Source organism: Podarcis gaigeae (assembly GCF_964106915.1).
Source record: "Podarcis gaigeae genome assembly, chromosome: 6".
Lineage (NCBI taxonomy): Eukaryota > Metazoa > Chordata > Lepidosauria > Squamata > Lacertidae > Podarcis > Podarcis gaigeae.
In genome coordinates this window covers 15,581,076-15,600,916 of record NC_139682.1, presented here as the reverse complement: position 1 = coordinate 15,600,916, position 19,841 = coordinate 15,581,076, and the positions used below count along the sequence as shown (strand labels likewise).

At 41.1% G+C, this 19,841-nt stretch overlaps 2 protein-coding genes and 1 long non-coding RNA gene across 5 annotated transcripts in view; 1 reads left to right on the top strand and 2 right to left on the bottom strand.

Moving 5' to 3' along the window:
• Positions 1 to 19,841, top strand: part of RTF2 (replication termination factor 2) — a 57,386-nt gene that overhangs the window by 22,943 nt on the left and 14,602 nt on the right. The window lies entirely within an intron of this gene.
• On the bottom strand, positions 3,001 to 15,443 carry LOC310847071 (beta-1,3-galactosyl-O-glycosyl-glycoprotein beta-1,6-N-acetylglucosaminyltransferase 7-like). 3 transcript variants are annotated; one of them, XM_083744525.1, is made up of 6 exons: positions 15,062 to 15,443; positions 9,818 to 9,981; positions 9,259 to 9,392; positions 7,017 to 8,055; positions 5,438 to 5,533; positions 3,001 to 4,416 (listed from the first exon to the last, which is right to left on the bottom strand). In XM_083744525.1, the coding sequence occupies exons 4-6, from the start codon at positions 7,993 to 7,995 to the stop codon at positions 4,187 to 4,189; spliced, it is 1,305 nt and encodes a 434-aa protein (XP_083600651.1). In that variant the 5' UTR covers positions 7,996 to 8,055; positions 9,259 to 9,392; positions 9,818 to 9,981; positions 15,062 to 15,443; the 3' UTR covers positions 3,001 to 4,186. The 3 variants fall into 3 exon arrangements, with proteins under 3 accessions (XP_083600651.1, XP_083600653.1, XP_083600652.1); XM_083744527.1 differs by lacking the exons at positions 9,259 to 9,392; positions 15,062 to 15,443 and having other exon boundaries at positions 9,818 to 10,510; XM_083744526.1 differs by lacking the exons at positions 9,818 to 9,981; positions 15,062 to 15,443 and having other exon boundaries at positions 9,259 to 9,810.
• LOC310847230 lies at positions 4,714 to 5,440 on the bottom strand. Its single transcript, XR_014565696.1, has 2 exons — positions 5,342 to 5,440; positions 4,714 to 5,288 (listed from the first exon to the last, which is right to left on the bottom strand). It is a non-coding gene; the product is annotated as an uncharacterized lncRNA (long non-coding RNA).

Genomic DNA, 19,841 nt, shown 5'->3' with positions numbered 1-19,841 from the left:
GAAAATAAATACAGCCCATCACACTGATGGACACTTTGCTAGTGTCCTAACTTGTGTTTCAGTGGCTTTCTTTTGATTTTTCTCTGTTCTCGACCTTGATTCTAAAACTTAGCATTGCGGAGCTGTTCGACAGTGGAACAGACTCCCACAAGAGATGTTGGACTCTCCTTCCTTGGAGCTTTTTAAGCAGGTTGGGTGGTCATCTGTCATGTTGAGACTCCTGCATTGCAGGGGGTTGGGCTAGATGACTCGTGGGGTCCCTTTCAACTCTACAATTCCATGATTCATGATCCAGTGCTGTTTCCCACAAGAAAGCCAGCATTATGGTCCCTTGCTTGAACACCCTTTTGAAAAGAGAAACATAACTGAAGCATTACAGTGGTTTGTTTAAAAAGCTAATTTCAAATTACTGATGTGCGTAAGAAAAATCCCCACCTGCAGTCACAGCTTTCTGCCAGTTTCTATAGCTTAAATCTAGTCAAAATATCAATTCCGCCCCCCACCTTGAAGTAAGTGTGGTACGTCAATGATTCTCTACAAGATATGAGGCATATAAGATTCATATCCTGATATGTGTGGGGTTTTTTTAATGTTATCTTTAAAAAAAAAATACTTGAGAGAGCTAGGGACATGGGGGTTAGTTTCCCAAATAAATAGCAGAGCAGATGACTGGTCCTGAGGTTAGAGGTTATTTAAAATAAACTCCACTGCCAAAGAAAATTCTCGTGGTTGTGGGAAAATGTTTAATGGCTTCTTCTGATGACTTTCTGCTTAAGCTGCAGGTCAAAGCAGTAGGAGGCCTGGCTACTTTTTCACTGTGGTGGTGGGACCTTCATTTGGCTGCCGCACAGTAGACTTGGTGTAACCCCCACTAGCTGGCTGGTAACAGTGAGACCTTTTTGAAGCCGTGTAAGAAACCCAGTAGAACAGTATGTTGCTACGGTCTGCTTTTCTGTGGCTTAGATTCTCTACCTATAAAAGAGGAACAAGCCTCGCTATTGTATACATAGCTGAAGGCGTTCATAACTCCTAAAGCCTTCCGTGTTCAACTGGAAAGGAGCATTTGTCAAAGCGCAAAATGATGGCATGCTTCTAAGAAACCTCGGAATTCACTAATTCTCGGTCTCTGGTTTCCTTGTGGAGGTAGAACATAAGACACTTTCCCTTTTATGCTATTTTGGCTCCTGAATATATATATGTTCTGTTGTAACTAACAGCTAATCTAGGCCTCTCTCCCTATGGTGAATGTAGCCGTTGTTTCTGGGATGGTGAGGGGAAAGGGAGCATGTCTGAGAAAACTGCTGCTGCCACCTTGCCAAACAACCTTTTCAGCTTGTTGAGCAGAGGTAGGAATTGGGCTCTGTTGGCTTTGCTCTGTAGCTTTCAGGGAACAAGGGTTTTCACTGCAAACTAGGACCAGCAGTGGAGTCCTCCAAACAAAAAGCTCTATTTCCAAAGTCAGTGTTTTATGATTGCGTAGAGATGTTGGGTGAGGCGCATCCTTCCTGTGGCTGCTTTTTATTTTTCTAGATGCTGTTTATGAGCACTCTGTTAAGTGGCTGAAAGCAAAATGTTTGTCTGGCATATATATTTCTTTTTGCCCATCATTACGGCAGTGATCATGTGCAGCGTTAGTAGAAATTATCTGGCTTCTGAGTCACATCCAGATTCCTTTCTCTCATCCTACACCATGTGTATAAAACGGCTTTGCAGTTCAGCTTTCAGCAGTTCCCAATAAATATAATTTGCATGTTCCGCTTGCAAGTCTGAATTAGGGCTGAGGCGGATAGGAAGGTAGATCTAAAAGGGACAAGTGTTTGCTTCCATTGACACAAGACTTGGTTCACATCTAAAATGAAGCCTGTCTGCCTCATCATAGGATTTCTCCCCCCCCCCCACTTATAAGCAAGTTTTTGTAAAACACTTATGGCAACAATGGGGTTAAAATGTTTGAGTAATCTTTTTTCTGAGCCTTCTTTGTTAAATAATGTCTTTTTAGGCTCGTTTCCAAACTTTTCATCTTCTGCTTAAATATAAGGACAATAAAACTAGCAGTCAGCTGGCTTCAGCAGAGTGAGATGGTAGAATAGACTTGCAACACTTGAGATTGCAGGTGGCAGAGGGTTTATCAATTTTTGAACCTCTATCCAGCACAGAGCTAAGCGTGCTTAAACAGTGGGCCACCATCTGTATTCTTGGGGAAGGGGGGAAAGCTGGGTGGTGGTGGTTAGAAATACATTGTTACAGATATAGAGTTAGTGAATGTTAGAAATTAGTAAAATGGTAGAATATAGATAATATTTGGAGTATTGAAGGGAAGATGTCAGGCCAGCAGAAAAAATATAGGCTAAGCTTCCTTTCCAGGCCGGGGCCTCACCTCGGATATTTATTTATTTTTATCTGTTAAATTTATACACCGCCTCCTTCAAAAGATCTCAGGGCAGCTTCACAGAATAGAGGCCATGAGCATGACAAAAGGTGTTAATGGCTCATCACAGAGAAATCCAGAGGTTCCCAAGGTTACGCTGAGCAAGGGTGTATGTCACCTTTTAAAACTAGGCTTGGCATAACAGGCAGAAGGGGAGGAATTGCTTGGCAAGAGGTGTTCGGGGAACAAAGAGGAGGAAGTAGGGAGAACTCAATGTGGCACAGAGGCATAGAGATGTCTTGGAATCAGATGCGGCACTGCTGTGGGGAGGAGTTCCTTCTTGAGATGTATTGCTCTGACCTCTCTCCAAAGTAGAGCCAGGTGTAAATATGCGTTGATAAACCATATTTATTAAAGACATGACAGTCTCTGCTGTGTGTTGATTCCCAGCGGAAACATGACCCTGGGTAAGCAGCCAGAACCCCCTAGAATCCTGCTGCAGCTTGGCAGATTCTGGGGATGGCACACAACCTTTGCAACAATATATTGTGACCTGATGAGATTCGTTCATAGCTGGTAATGCTTTACTCAGTTGCTTGTGAGCAGTCAGTTATGGAGCACATGCACCACCCGCATTGCTAGAGCATTTTATTATATAAAATTCAGAGAGGTAAAACATTAAAGTGTGGAAATAAACTGTTTTTCAGTGCTTCAAAAATAATCTCCCTTTCTCTTACAAGTGAAACAATAGGTCACTTTTCACACACTTTTATTAACAGTAAAAAAAAAATTGTTTTGTGACCTTTGGGCCTTGTATCTGACTTTTGGGCCTTCTGTTGACCATCCCTGTTCTAACATGTTCATCTTAAATTAAAACAACAACAACAAGCATTCAGATACAAATCTCTGTCCTGAAAACCACAAGCACACACGCAAACAAAAACAGATCCATGCATTTAGTACGGGGGGGGGGGGGTTACCTGACATTAGAAAACTTGCAGCCATCACACAGTTATAATTAAATTTGGTTTCAAAATCTTAGGCAATAATTAAATTAATAGTTTATAAAATTACCTTCTCCCTGTAAGCCTTCTTGTAAACTTTCAGTTCAAAACATATATAATGCCTGGCATTCAAGTGAAATAATTGAATGACTTTGTTCAGTGCCACCTGTTCCTTCACTGCCGCTTTCTTTTCAGTAAACGGGCTTAATTCTTCCTTCCGTCTGAATCAAGGCATATGGTGCACTGAATTTCAGCTTTTACCACAGATTCTTCACTTAGTTGCAGGATGGTGGTAGACTGTATATACACTGGCTGCTTCTCTAGTTAATGTGCAACTTGATTTTTTGAGGAGTGGGGGCAAATTCAGGGCAGTCCTAATCCCTTGAGCAGCACTGCTGGATGAGGTGCAAATTTGTCAGGGAGAACCTCTGCTGCTGTGGAGGTCCCTGCTGTGTGTCTTCCAGAAGCTACCGCTCGTGGTGGTGCTTGTATTGAAATACTGCTGAACAGTTAAAATTTTTGTTCCTTGATTTTCATCAAAGGAATATTTAATTGAACACAGTGTTGATTAACATTGCTGCCCTATTTCGGGATGGTGATAGTAGTCTGGAGAAATCAGTATTGGTAAAGTCACTGGATTCAGAACACATTGTCTCTTCTTTCTGTTAAAAGATGTTTTCCGTTTTTACGCCCTCAGAGATAGAACATGCTACTGTATTGCACAGATTCCATAACTGATATGTGCTTTGGAATGTATACTTTTTCTTCTTCTTTTTTCTTTTGTTCTTCTTTGTCCTCCAAATATTTGCAATGGTTATTTCAGTTGTTCTGCTTCACGTTGAAATGTATGTTCTTGCAAATACCAGTGTGCTTCCAGTGGGACTTCAGCCTGCTGGAGTACCTTACGCCTATAATGCCTCTCCATGCATTCCATCACAAGTGGATAGGTTGCCGGCTCAAATTTGTTGGCGAACAAGTAGGGAGATTCATGGATCCACTTTAAGTCCCCAAGACCATACACACAAATGTCTCTGACATAATGGCCTGCAAAAGCGAAATAGCAAATTGACAACTCCAGATTGCATGCAACACAGAAAGGGAAATATGTGGTGGACATTTTACATTAGAGGTGGGGAAAGGCAGTTCTGTTGTTTAAGCAAGGTCCCATTAAACCAGGCATAGGCAAACTCGGCCCTCCAGATGTTTTGGGACTACAATTCCCATCATCCCTCAGCACTGGTCCTGTTAGCTATGGATGATGGTAGTTGTAGTGCCAAAAGATCTGGAGGGCCGAGTTTGCCTTATGGCTGCACTAAACCCTAGGATTCCTTTTTTTTAAACACCACATTTGCTTTTGATCCTGCACAAATACTATCTCTCTGAACATGATCAACAAAGGATGGGACTTCTTAGACGTGCAGTATCCATCATGAATGCATCCAGATCTGTTTCAAAATTAATGCAGATCTTTAAGGAATAAATGAACCCTTTTTCTTATTCACAAACCATGTGTTTCTTAGGTGCAAGCTAAATAAGTTTGGTACTGTATTAAGGTTAGTTTGTCAGATTAGGAATGGGACCCAGGTTAAAATCCCCACCCAGCCATGAAGCTCGCTTGAGGTGAGTTGTGATGATAAACTGAGGGGGTGATGATCGTGTATGCTACCCTGAGCTCCATCACTGAAAGCTGGGGGATATAAATAAACACATTGCTGTAAAATTGCTACTGGATTCTCAGCCCATTATATCTGTTCCTACATATGTGCATGTTGCATGTTGCTTTTTAAAAAATGCTTTGTGAATGAATATTGAGGTACGTATTGGAAACCAATTACAGGAAAGGAGTTACAGTTATCCAGTAGAAGCAACTCATCCCTTCACCGGCTGTAGTTTTATCAGCTCTGTTGCTGTACAGCCTCCATTTCCTCAGTGGGGAGGTCTGCTGCTCAACTTGAGTCTGCTGCTCAACTTGCAGGTTTCCAAATGCATGGAAGTTGTGCTTTCTTTGTGTTTGGCAGATGGCTGTCCCAGGGGATGTGTGCTGTGTGCAGTTTATTATATTTACCTTTGCAACCGTTGTGGCTTTTCCCTTCTTGATCTCTCCACTTGATAGCACGTATGTTTCCTTCCCACTGTGCATCTGGTGTTGCACCTGGAGCATCTAACAACCAAATTGAAAGCAACATTAGCTGTTATTTTGTTTGAATTCATAGGCCACCTCTCAGTATTGTTACTCCCAAGGGGTGGCTAGCAATCCCGAGCTTTTCTGGGCTGGGGGTTCCTCTTCTATTTGCAGTTCCAATATTTCCTCATCCCATGAGATACACTAAATATTCAGCAATCATAGCTCTCTTTAGAAAAGCACTGCGTTTTGTTCTGAAAGGTGGTGGTAGTGCAGGAGTCCTTCATCGCTATGTCAAAATTCAGTGATGCAAGTCCCAACATCTGGAGAGGCCGCTGAAAAATTCTGCCCAATATGAACTTGCATGGTTCAGGGGTGCCAATTATTCTCCATTAGAGCACCACATGTTCCAGAAAGATGTGATCGTGCCTGATGTAGGGAAACTGCTTCAGCATAGGACTGTGGCATAACACCCTTTATAATTCCCCATGCTTGCAAGGAGCAGCCTGCCAGGAGCTCTCTAAGGAAAAGAAGGAAAGAGAGCTTAGAAGGCTGTAGATACTACTAGAATGAATTCTACTGCTATTCCTGGCAGGCAGATAGGAGATTCTGTTGAGAGAGCTTGCATGAGTAGACCTTTAATTCCAGTCTCCAGTCTCATGCTCATACTTCTAAATCTACGACTGCGGACCCTCATATGGGACAATTCCACCAACCTAGAAAGGGGGTGTCCCACTTAACCAAGGTTTGGGCCTCCCCATTTAGCCTGTGAGCAGTTTTGTCAAAGGCCATGCCCATACGTTCTACACCCGTTGGCCTATGTGACACCAGATGTGTAGCAGGTGAAGAATACAACTAGATTGAGGGTTTATGGGCACCACCAGTCAGCTGACACCCAGTACTTGCATAGTGCTGGGTGTGGTGCTTTGCAAGCCTCAACACTCAGTTGATAAGCCTTTGGAGACAGAATTTATTTTCAAACCACATGGGCAAAAAATTGGTTGCCTTCCACCATTGTGCTGAAACTTGGCCTATCATCTGGATCTAGTTCCTCCTTATTCCTGTTATAAACATTGCCTAGAACACCTAGTATCATAACAGTTTGTGGAATTGGTAGACCCTATATCAATACCGAGTGGTTTTACGGTGTTGTTTTTCTGTTTAAAGGTAGAAGAGGCCTGATTTCTATTTTTAAAATATACATTCAGATAGGTCCTAAGGATTGAAAAAAATCTGCTTTTCCTGCCTATAGTTTTTTATAAAAACAAAAAACACAAGAACAACAACCCAATGGGTTGTGTGGAGTCAGGAAAAGCCCCTTAAAAATCAGGACTTTTTTTTTTCCATTTCGTACCTGGCAAGTTGACATCACATTTCAGCGCTGAAAACTGTTGGTTTAATATTTGCTCAATACTGAAAGGGTCAAATGATGGGGAAATAGCTTAGGGAAGCTGAACTCACTGGCTCCTGGACTTGAATATTCAAGACTTTGAAACAGTGTTCAGTATAAATAGCTGCTTACCTGGTAGGCGGTTGAGGGTGACCCAGTAGTGCTCATCCGGACTATAGGTATCCCTTGACCATTCAAGCAAATCTCTTGCACGTGTATCAGTCAGTATAAACTCTACAAATTCTCTTGTGAGTACATAGTAGGCACCCCCAAAATAAATAGTCAAATTATGGGGAGGTTCACTTTTCACATTCTTCGTTGGATACACATAAGATTTTTCTGAATGCACATATTCTTTGTAACTCACATGTGTCCGGTATTTCATATGAGGCGGTTGAACAATTCCTGGGGTCATATTTTTACCATTCCATTTGCTTTTGATGTACTGCATAAGTTCCTTATTAGTTTTGATGGGATAATCCTGGCCACAAAGATTAATAACATAATTCCATTGATTTTTTGAATGAATCAAGTCCTTCATACAGTTGATATCGGCTTGTAATCTGGAAAATCCTGCATAGACAACATTCTCTGTCCTCGAAGCGATAAAAATATTTTCAAAGCAGTTAACCAGGGTTTGCACAGCCGACTTGTAATCCTTTGATGATTTTTTGTCAATGTGTATACAGTAAACATTCTGAGGCACATAAATGGCTCTGAGTAATTTTATAAACATGTCCAGCTCCTTGTGAATGGTGATGATGTACGCGAAGGAGAAGTTGCCTTCTTCTTCTGACAGAGGACTTGTAATGAAGTGAAGTCTCTTCTGAAGTGTCGAGCAGTTGCAAGGCGTCTGTATGCAGGTAGACATTTCTCGCCTGCGGATAACCTGCTGGCACAAGTGGCCAATTTGAGGAGCAGCAGCTTTCCCATCAAAGAGGGCCGAGCAAAGCTCATCGGGGTAATCGCCACACTCTGCTAATTCTGGGAGGAATTTTTGCTCATCGCCTTCCTTGGGGATTGTATTCCTTACGTAGACGAAAGCACAGATGATAATGCAACCCACGATGCATATAAAAAAGCCTGATTTTGCTGTCTCAAGTAGGTTCATCTTTTGCACTCCAGTTGTTTTGTTCTTACCATTGTTCAGTGAAACAGCGTTCAGTTGTACCTGTGAGGGGGAGAAAGGAAAATTAGTGTTTCGTTACCTTCACCCTGATGATGTGTTCATTCTGTTAGAGGCAACCAGGACTGAACTTGTGGTGAAAATTTTGTTTACTGAAAGACAGGCTTAATTGTGGCGTAAGCTTCTGCAGTTGGCTGTAGGTTTTTGTTGATGCAATTTTCAGTTTTTGTTCCTGGTAAAACCAGACATGATGGTGGCAGGTGTGGTTTTTACCAAATCCATTCTATTGATATCAGCTCAGCAATTTAGCAGTTTCTTTAGGTTGAATATACCTTGTTCCTGGAAGGGTGGAGACAAGGTTTAAGTCTGAGAAAAAATGCAATGTCTCATCCTTTAAAACCAGGATCCAAAGAGCTGTTTAGTTGCATCTAGCTCTTTTAATTTGTTAATTATTATTTTTTTGTATCCACACCCCCTCCCCGCCTGCCCTTTGTGCAATTGCTTTTGCAACTTCCCTGGGTTTACCGTTCAGTATTTTGAGGGGTGGGAGCATAGTTACTGGCTTGAGAGACACAATGCAAAGTCCTGTTGCTTATGTGGTTCTAGATGAACAATTGTCTGGATCCTGGCAGTGATTTATATTTTTTTTTAGCATGCATGCCATCATATATACCAGGCATGTCCAACCCTTCGATCGCAGGGGTGTTCCTGGTCGATCGCGGGACTAATTAACCCCCCCCCCAAAAAAGCTCAACTACTTTGGTTAGTCCCCCCCCCAAAAAAAGCTCAAAAACTCTTGGCAATAACAATGGGTATATCACTGCCAGTTTTTTTATACTGAGAGTAGATCGCAGTCTCTTGAAAGCTGGATGTGCCTGATATATATGATTCACTATCCCTTTACTTAAATGGGTTTTTCTCCAAGAAGAGTAGGGATCTTCTGTTCTAGTAATACAACCAATACATTACCATTTTTACAGCAATTTGTCCTTGCAGAAAAGGCCACACTGTTGCCACTGTTGTAACAAAGTTTGAATTAAAAACACTTTTATTATTTACATTTTATTAGCACTAAACGTGCTTTTGAATGCAGTTTATAAAATGAAAAACAGTGTGTTTAACACACTTCAATGTTCTCCTAGGTAAAGCATTCTAACCGTAGCAACATTGTTTTGCCTTGCTGTACTATGTAAGTTTTATGCTTCCAGACCTATTTTAGCAAAATTGTTTACTATTTCACATGTTTACCTTTCTGAACGTGGTCTTAGACAAACTTGACTTCGTTGTCACATCCTATGCCTCTCAGCACAGTGGTATGTTTTCTTGCAGCTCAGAAGTCAAGTCTCTGTCCTTGAACTCTTAGATGCTGGATATATGCAGTACTAGAGGGGAAAAAATATTTAGCAGAAGGAGCAGTCCGTTGAAATGCTTTGTGACCCTAAATAGGTGGTCAGGCAGTATGGATTTCACCATGTTTTTCCAGGTTTGAAAACTTTATTCAGTAGAAATAATGCCAATATGTAGAATCAAAAATATCATGTCATTGTTATTTTGTTCAGCACTGATGATAATTTGAATTCCTCCTATCTGATCAACAGCCAGCACAGCAAAATCTTTAGATTATATTTTTTTATTTAGCTGGCGTTGTGTGTTTTTTTTGTAATATCTAAGCTTTAGTTTTAATCAGTTATACTTATTCAACCTGCATACATATTCTGACTGCAAGCTTTCAAGGGACAACATGCAAAGCAAAAATGAAACACATTCTGAAGGCACTCGCAGAAGAAATGCAGCTCATTTTCCTTACCAGTCTATCCTGGTCTTCAAGTCAGAAGAGTGTCCTTTCCCCCAATTCATTGTGCTGATGAAATCCTTTCTGTGTAGTGCTAGATGGAAGATGCATCCATTTTGCTGCTTACTCCTGTCTCTGCCTTAGTCACACTGCTCTTCTGCGGTGCTGCCTGTGCGGGCCTAAGAAAAACATCAGGAATAGTAGTCCCAGCAGAATAGCGTTTGCTTGGAGGCTCATAGGGGATTGGCTTACTGTGTAAACATACACATGGAAGCAGTCCGGCGTATTCTTAATGCAAGCCTCATGCGTCCACTGAATCTGCAAAGGTTCAGTTCTCGCATCAGGTTTTGGATGATGTGAGGAAGCGGGGGGAGAAGGGGGAGGAGGAGGGAGTCTTTGAAAGGTGGGCGCAAAGTTTTCTCAGCAAAACAGAATCACGCTTGCTCTGAGATTGCAGTCTGCTGCCAAGTGACTAACAGAGCCAAGAATAGATTAGCATAATGGACATTATGTACCCTGTTGTGAGGGTTGCGAGTGTGTTTAAGGGGTGTTACAGTAGGGAAGCGCTGGCTGTGTCACAGAGCCAAAAAGGCTGTGCTACGGTGGATGAGCGATTTTTTTAAAAAGGGAGTAGAAAATCGCTCTGGATTAGGCAGACCTACGGCTGATGTTGTAACAACACTGCCACCGGGAAGTGCGTGAGCAGAGCATTGGGGGTCAGCAAGTTCCTACAGTTCACTAAAGGCTTTAAAAGCCTCTGCACATGTAAACATCTCTGAAAAGCAATTTGCATCCGTAAGATCCACCCTGCCTACCGAGACAGACTGAGGCCACTTGCATTTGAAACTGACATTTCCCTGCTATAAGAGGCTAGGTAGGAGGAGAGCCAGCAGCGGCTGTATTCAAGGTCAGGCTGTGGCAGGACACACAAAATGTGACTTCAGACACGTTTGACAGGAAGTGTCACCAGGACATCATGCTACAGCATTTCACAGATGGAAATAGGGATGCTAAACGCAGTATAAGGAGTCTCTCTAGGAGTATATTGCATTTTAAAATGAGGTTTCAGAGCTTTTAGGAGGTTTTGAATGTCTTATGTAGATTTTTCAATTTCATTGTTCTGTATGGGACAATGACAATAAAGATATCGTATTGTTCTTCCCTGCTTGCCATGCCACTGTTTCGAACACAAAGTATTACTGCCCGAGCAACAGCATCAAAAACAGATTGCTGAAGACTCTTCTCCACCTGCCGGTGTCTCTGTTCTGCAGATATTTCAAAGTAAAGGTTTTGTTCTTTTGAGTAGAGATGCTAGGAAAACAACATTGTCCTAATAATATGTCACCAGCAATTCAGAATGAAGCAAAAGAGGAAATGGCCCTAGCAGCACTGATGCTTTAGTGTCAGTACATTTGGGTTGACGTGCATTTGCACTATATTTTTTTTCTGAGGCTGCATGTTGTGACAGTTTTCTGAGGCTGCCATGGTGTGGCATTTTGTATCCTGCCATAGTTTTCCTGGCCCTCCTCATAAGCTCCTCCTTCTTTTTATGTTCCTCTTTGAGTGGCTTTTCCTGATTGTCTCACACCCATTATATATCCAGTCGCTGATCATTGCAGGTGAAGGCGTCCTGCAGGTACCATCTTATCAGGTGGTCTCCACACAATATAGGAATCAGGCCTTTAGTATGGTGGTACCAACCCTTTGGAATTCCTTCCGGTTAAATATTAGGTGCCCTCACTGTTAGCTTTTCAGTACCTACAGAAGACCCTCCTCTTTCAACAAGTCTTTTTAGTACAGACCTTTCCTAGTATTGGAATTGTTTTAAATATTTTAGTTGTTTTGTCGCTTGTGTGTTTGCCACCCTGGACTCTTTAGGGAGGATATAAAGGCAATTAATAATGCCATTTTGTTTTTTCTTTACAAGTGATTTCAGTGCACCTTAAAGTGCACCAAATTTATTACAACGTAGCTTTCATGGACCACCACAGACAGAAGTCCATGCAAGCTAATGTCATAATAAATGTGTTAGGCTTATAAAAGTGCTATTCAGACCAGACCCTCTGAAATCATTGCACAAATACTCTGAGTATAACTTAGTTGCATAAATCTTTATATATACAAAGGAAGCTCTTGTTTTTGCTGTAATGCTCTTAACACAGATAACACAGAATTTTAAACCGTCTAATTGATAAAGAGGATGATTCCTGTGCTGGATCCAAAGAGGAGGGGGAACAGAAACAGGATGGTTAACTTCTAGAAAATGAAACAATGCATACATAATTAAAGGTATCCCTGAAATCATATGTACCCCTTGGAAAATAGAGACAACATTTCACCAGCAATAGATGTAAGGTGGTGGAGGGATTATCTATCAGATTTCACCTAGAGCAGGCACGTCCAACTTCCAAGAGACTGCGATCTACTCCCACTATAAAAAAACTGGCAGTGATCTACCCATCAAAGTTGTTGGGCTATTTGGGGGGAGGATGAGCCAAAGTTGTTGAGCTTTTCTTTTGGGGGGGCCATCGGGGTCCCAAGAACATCCAGGATCGACCAGAGACACCCCGTGATTGACCGGTAGATCGTGATCCACCTGTTGGACGCCCCTGACCTACAGTTTTGCAATATCCACCATCTTTATTCTGTTTTTCAATCTCTGATTATCATGTTGTAGAAACTTCACTACTATCAAAGAGTGTTTTCCTTTTTTTTTTTTTATAACATTTGAGTATACAATTGAAGCATATTTTGAGACTTCCGTTTCCTTATTAGCTATTTAGAGGGATTTGTGGGCCGAATCTCATAGGATTATAGAACGATGCCTGTGTTCAATTTGTACTGCAAAGGCACAAACAACAGAGCTGCTGACGGAATTGGAGCAGATAGAGGTACTTGGAAGTAAACCTTTACAGACCCTGAGTAAAGTACAGCCATTCCTTTTTTACTAACTGCTGCAAGCTTGAGAAAAGTGATTTTGTAATGGGGATGCGTGTATTAATGTTTAATGAGGAGGGGGCCAAAGCTCAGTGGTCAAGCCTGTGCATTGTATGCCGTCGGTCACTGGTTCATTCACCAGCGCTTTCACTTCAGGGTTTCAGATAACTACTTCAACTGTTTTTGAAGAGCTACTGTCATTCAAAGTAAACATTACTGTGCTAGATGGAAGCTGTTGTGAGACTCATACAATCTGTAGCTCTGTCAATGATAGATCTTCACCATATCCAGATTCCTTTTCCGCTTCTTAAAGTATGCATTATGAGTCTCGGGATTAGTTCTCACGTTGTGTTTTCCCTAAGTACATGTGTGAAATTTCATGTGTAGATTGTCACTTGTCACTTGCCATGTGTAGATTGTCACTTGCATATAGTTCACAGCATGTACATAGTGGCTCAGTTCAGACATAATGCCAAACCATGGTTTGGTGCACAGTCTCTCACACAGGCTCCCCTTTCAATAGTTTTTTCTTCTTTTTTTTTTTAAACGTCATTGGCCAGTGTTATGTCAAATCGTTGGTAGTGCCTCACCTCCAAATCACAGTTTGCAATAAAATAAAATAAAATAAAATTTTAAGTGTGCGTTTGCAAATCATAGTATGGGAGCACTTAATGTGGTTCAAATATTCTAGTATGTAGAAATTTTTACTGGAATACTTGTAAACTTTTAAAGATAGCAGCAGGTACTTACTTGTGTTGTTTGCATTTAACAAGAAAAAAGTAAAGGTATTGAAAACTGTTGACACAAAATTAGGAACCCAAAGAATTGTGGTTGATGCACAGACTCACATACTTGCTTGAAATAATCACTTGAAAAGCATTAATTACAACTTGGAAATTGCCACACTTCCCTCCTATTTTATTTGCAGTTAGGTACCTATTCATTGTTACTAGTGAACATACAAAACTGATTATTTTTCCACAGAAAAATAAAGCACGAATTTCCCCTCAGGAAATTTTCCACCCCATATCACAGGCCCACAGATGTGATCCTAAGTTGCCAAACCATAGTTCATCATTTTATCTGAGCCCATGTTAGGTGCATTGAGAAACCATGGTTTATGGCAAGTTCCCAGCATCCGTGTACACAGTAAAAGGCATGTGCTGAAGATTTCATACTGTTTGCTCCATGTGAAGTGCGCCATGATTCTGCGCACTGCGCCATGATTCTGGAATAGCTCAGGGTGAGCAACTTTTTAATGTCCAGTGCTCAAAAATCCTGGCTTTGCATATTTTGTAGAACACATAGCATAGCCTCATGAATAAGATAAACTGCCTTGTCCACAAAACATAAATCATAAAGCTTGGATAGACCAGAAGGGCATCAGGTCTAGCTGTCTGTCCCAAGACAGTATCTTCCACACATCAGTTTCCTCCACAAATTAAACCACATGCTTGAGAGAGCCGCACACCACAGAGGAAGACTTGCTGCCAGATTCAGGCTGGAGTTTGTTGGGTGTGGGGAGTTAAAAGCAACAGTAATGTGGTGGTCTGAATGGCCTAACCCTGGGGCATATCGTTTGATTGCTCCTTCCTGCAGACCACCAAAACAGACCACCACCTTCTCCTTCCCTAAAAGATGTTTAAGAATAGGAGCCGTGGGTGAGCTCTCCGAATTCAACAGAACCTGAACACACTTAACCAGTACAAGTGATGGCCACTTTTATTGTCCCTTCCTTTCGTTTTTCAGATGAAATCTTTTCTCTTTTTAAACTGCAGGAACTGCAGTGAAATATTACTGTCAACTAGAAACCAACAGCTGTAATGCTATATATGTAACACTAGATAGATATTCTGTTTTCCCTTGTTCAACATGTTTATTCGCAAACAAGGATTAACTGTTTAAAATTGTGTTCCAAAAATGCTAATCTCAGGAGTTAGAGGAGGTGACTGACATGGGATTGTTTATGGTAGGGGTGGAAATTGGCTGGCTCACAAGGATTTCGATTTTTAAGTGAACCAAAAGAGCTCGTTCTCCAGTTTTAGTTGTTTGGTTTTAGCTCAATACCTACTAAGAAAGAGATTGGCAAGAAAATGCTTTGGCAGAAAATGCTTTGGCAGAAAATAAATGGGTAATAGACAGGTGTGAATCTCCACCCTCCCCCAGTAAAATTCTATATACTTCTGTCTACTCAGAAGTAAGTACTGTTAAGTTCAAGAGTAAGCAGATATTGGATTGCACTGTAAGTGTCCCTGATTTTGAAGCAGGTTGTAATTTAAATTTTTTAAAAAACACCATAAAGTTTAGAAATAATAAACTCACCCTCTGCTGGAAAAGGCAGGCTGTTTGGAGCCAAATTTGAGAAATGAGAGAGAAAATTCTCAGGATCCATTGCCCTTCAGGCAGATTCAGACTTCCCTTTCTCATGCGGTCCTTCCCTTTCTCATGTGGAGACCTTCCATCACATGAAAGTAGTTAATAATTAACATGAAATGTTTGTATTTTAGGATTAGTTTTCCTTAACCACTTAAGTCCCGTGTTTTTGGATTCAGCAGCAATAATGTTCTGGATGACATAATTAAAAATAGCTTGTGTTTTTCTGGATTTTGTTGTTGTTGTTGTTCAGACAGCCTTTTAAGGCAGTGAAACCAGTCTTTTTACATGAGATCTGTAGATAAAGCATTGCTGTTGATTATAAATAGTCTTGGTATGGCTTTAACCTCTAGGCTGCTAGCAGAGTACAGTGAACAATGTGAAAAAATCTGGTGCTTTTCTTTTTCTTTTTTTAACTCTCGGGTTGCTGAAACTTTCCACTTGATGACAGGCATGTGAGAGGAGTGTAAGGATTTTTTGCCTACCAGGGAGGAGTGAAGAAATAATGAATCAGGCTGAGGAATCTGGCTTTGTGCCTTCCTCCCAATCTAAATAATTTCACTTCTTTCGTCATCTTAATGTGTGAAGGCTTTTGTGTTTCATTTAAGTGGTTGGTTTGGAAGTTTAAATAATGAATTGAGAGCTGCAGGACGCATGGAGTGGGGGAAAAGAAATTTTAAATGGTCTCTGTGCAGAATTATGTAGCTTTGTTCTAATTCTAAGTTTTAACTAAAGCTGTTCTAATAATAATAATATGGGTAGACATTTGGATGCAATCAGGAGGAGCCATGCACATATGGAAATGGATTTCTATGTGCATATTCCTAGCTGCCTAGAAAAGCACATATGCAATTAGGTGGGAGCGGGGTGCCCATTCTCCCCAGTTCAGCTGTTAGGGCCATGCACTGAGCCCTGTTCTAAAATCAGAAATTGTTCCTATAAACTGTCTGGGGGGCAGCAAGGTTTTGATTTAATCCCCTACCATTCCTGCTTCATTAAACACTTGATCATTGTGCTTTTTTGGAAAAGTGCTTCATTCACACAGTGAGATTGAGCCTTTCAGGAATACTCAAGTTATTTTAGAGAAGTGCTATTGTGCACGTGTAACACTGAAATTTTGATTAATGGTTTTTTAAAAGGAGACTGCAGAATTGTTTCCACAAAAGCTAAAGGCAACTAACATTCTAAAGTAGTTATTTATCATGAATTCCAAAGATATAAAGTATGGTTTAGGCTCTTGCCTACAGAAGCTTTTGCTACAATAAACCAGTTAAATCACCATCAACCATCACCAGCCATTTTATTGCATAATCTAGCATTCACCAGCCTGTTGCCCTCCAGATGTTTTAGACTACAACTTCCATCATCCCCATGCAGCACATGAAACTGATGGGAGTTGTAGGCCAAAACATCTGGAGGTCAGCAGGCTGGCAAAATGCTGGTGTGACAATTACATAGCTGGCAGAGCAGCATCCAGCAAAGAAGATTTTTATGACAATTCCACCCATAGTGACAGACTATCTGCGGAACAGATATCTGCCTCCCTCCCCTTTAGAAACAAATATGGCTGCTTCTAGAGCCATAGGAGTTCCAGGAAGTGCCGTCAAAGAAGGTGGCGATGTTGCACTAGAGTTTTGTTTTTGTTTTTTTAAATGAAGCTTAAATGGCCATATAAGTACAATAAAACATGTACATTCCTGATGGTGCACAAAAAAGTTCTCTGTTGTGGGTTTAGCCCAAGCAGACATGCTGTATGTCAAAATGCTTGAGGCAATAAAACAGGAAACTGCCACTTTCTGCCCAGCTTTTCCTAAGTCCTATCAACCTTTTAAGTGCAGTCTGTATGTGTGTGTGTGTGTGTGTTTTAAAAAAATCCTGCTCTTAATATGTGATCTTATTCATATATAAGTATTTGCTTTCTTTTGTCTCCTTGCTGTACATCCCTGTTATGCCCACCTGTAAACACTTCAGAAAAATATTTGGGTTGTATCCAAAGTAGTGTTATGTGAATGCTCCATCAGTGGAAGGCTTTCTTGTTTGCACAGCGCTTTCCTCCTCCCTCTGTGCACGCCTTAAATCTGTTCTAGAGTTTTCCCCAACCCTCTGGAGTAGATTTGGGGAGAGCACAGGAAATGGCGAGGGAGGAGGATGTTTTGTTTTCCGAATGTAAATCCTTGTCCTAATGGAACAAATGAATTGGATACCATCTCCTGAGTCTTAAGATACATTGCTTTTGATGAGTACTGGAATTTGTGATGAGACATTATCCATTTTCCTACCCCACTAATTTTAAAGATATTTTTTCATCATGACTGGAACTGGACAGTTCTACGTTCTAAATGCGTTGTTCTGTCTTTGAAGAGTTGCTGGCCTGCATAGATTGTATTCTGTATTTATGGCCCTGCTACGCAAGACATTAACTTTTAGGGCAGCACAATTAAAGAGAAGAGATTTGAGCCATAAGTGCAACAGTTGGTTGGTTGGCTGGCTGACTGCAAGTCACTATGGGTTGCCGTGGGCAACATAAAACAGCCAACATATTTAATTAATAATAAAACAATATAGCAACATCATCTGTAGAACCGAACTAGATATCATTGTGCCTTTTGCCTCTCAAAAAGCATGAAAATCCCCTAGCTGCAACAAAGCTGCAATAGCAAACATCTGAGTCTGCTTGTGGGCCTCCCTCTGTGGTAAGGGGGCATGTGGGGCAGCCTTCTTTCTGTTGGCCCCCAACTTGTGGAATGAGCTCTCCTCTGAGATGCACCTTGCACCATCTTTGCATGTTTTTTTGAACAATTGATCAAGGAAACACTTCCTAGTTAATACAGCCCAGACACTGGCAGAGGAAGAGGAGTGTGGGGGGAGCGCACCGCCCCTGCTCTTGGGTTGAGCGGGCACTTTCCTTTCTGCGTTGTTCTGTGCTTCTGCTTTTTGTTTTCGGTTAGCTTTCTGGTTTTTATTTTATAGTTGTTTTAGTGGTTATATTTTTCATCGCTCATCCTGGAGCCATTTGGTGAATGGTGGACTGTAAGTATATACAGTATGGGACGTTTTCTGCAACATAGGAAGTTGCATTATTTAAGGCCATTCAATTTGCACGTCTAGCCCAGCATGGCCTATCTATCCTGACATCCTCAGGATGTGGTGATAGCCACCCATTTAGATGGCTTTAAAAGGGATCTGGACAAATTCATGGAAGATCATTCTATCACAGCCTGATACTGAGGATTCCAGAAACATGTGATGACCTAACCTTCCTGAAATTGGCTGTAATGCAGCCAGAGGTTGTTGACCTTACAGGGTGAACCGCTGACCTTCTAGAGACTAGCTAGAAACTGTTGTCTTATACAGCTATTCCTGTTGGAGCAGGAAGGCTCATGGGGGCCCAGTTGATACCATTACACTCCAGAGCTGCTCTGTACTGCTGCTCTTCTTCACAGGAGAGTGGAAATTGACTGCCTCTGTGAGTAGGGAAGATGGGTGAGAGCACTAGGAAGTGATGGTGTCTGCTGCATCTTCCCCAAGGTTAGATGGAACCTACCCCCACCCCCTGCAAAAGAACCTCACCTTTTAGCACATGAAATATCACACACACAGACACACACACAAATCAACCAATGACAACCCCACTTCTTTCAATTCCCTCAGACTGGGCAGACCAGTTTCATCCCTTCCCACTTTACCGGCAGATATGTTAGAATGGCTTTAAACACAGTGCAGCCCAACTATTCACCAAGGACAAGCCTATTCCAAAGAATAGAAGGAGGACAGCCTTTGTACATTGCATAATAGAACAACAGCTGCATTTATATGGTTGATTAACCTTCTTATTCCAGAATATAGGGATTATATTATTTCTTACAGGATAAGTAGGAGAGGTACTAAAATGTTGTCTGAGTGAGTTTGTTTTCCTCTTCCTGTCCCTTTCTTCCTTTTGTTTCATGTCTTCTTAGGTTTTAGATTTTGAGTGGGGGCAGGGGCTATGTTATTTTTATTGCTTTGTAAGCCACTCTGAGAGCTTTTCTGGCTAAAGACTGGGGTATAGATGTTTTGAAGAAGTAAATAATTTAGGTTCATGTTCTGTGAGTCTGCTACTCACAGTGTGTCAGCCTCTTTATTTATAAATGAAAACAAAAATTAGAAAAACACAGTAACTCTCCAGTCCTCTTTCTTCCAAAGAAAACTTTCCCCGTGAAAGTTGCCCTGAACTCCCTTCAACTCCAGGAAGGAGAAACAGTACAACTACACAAAAACCATGAATTGTTGAAAAGCCTCTTGTTTCCTGAACATTCTTTTGCAACATCCTTGTTTATGTTGGCACAACAATGGTTTTCGCTGCTTATTCCAAGGATTAGTCTTCAATAGCGGAGTAAATAACCTATGGACTTTATTGCCCTTAAAAATAATTCTTTAAAGCCTTCTTTATAGTTATGGTTACATTACTCCAACCTGTCTTAGTTAACTACATTAATGCTTGAAAAAAGGCTTAATGTATAGGAAAAATCTGTTAGGGCATGCATAGTGAGTAGAAGGGGAAATAATCCAGTGCTTCCAATCCAAGCATGAACCTCTATTCCTGTATGCAAACTAATGCTAAACCATGGTTTATGACACTGTGATTTATTAAATCATTGCTCAGTGTTGCGTGTGTACATGGCCCAGCAGCATAACTGCTTTTGTTGTTGTTTTTTTGTTTTTGTTTGTTTTGCATAACTGGTTTGTTTCT

What these genes read in the sequence shown, in the direction of transcription:
- LOC310847071 (XM_083744525.1), bottom strand. Translation starts at nt 7,995, where the DNA reads ATGAACCTACTTGAGACAGCAAAATCAGGCTTTTTTATATGCATCGTG. An exon ending in CACCCTCAACCGCCTACCAG is followed by an intron (nt 5,534 to 7,016) that starts GTAAGCAGCTAT and finishes TTTGGTTGTTAG; the next exon opens with ATGCTCCAGGTGCAACACCA. An exon ending in AAGCCACAACGGTTGCAAAG is followed by an intron (nt 4,417 to 5,437) that starts GTAAATATAATA and finishes TCGCTTTTGCAG; the next exon opens with GCCATTATGTCAGAGACATT.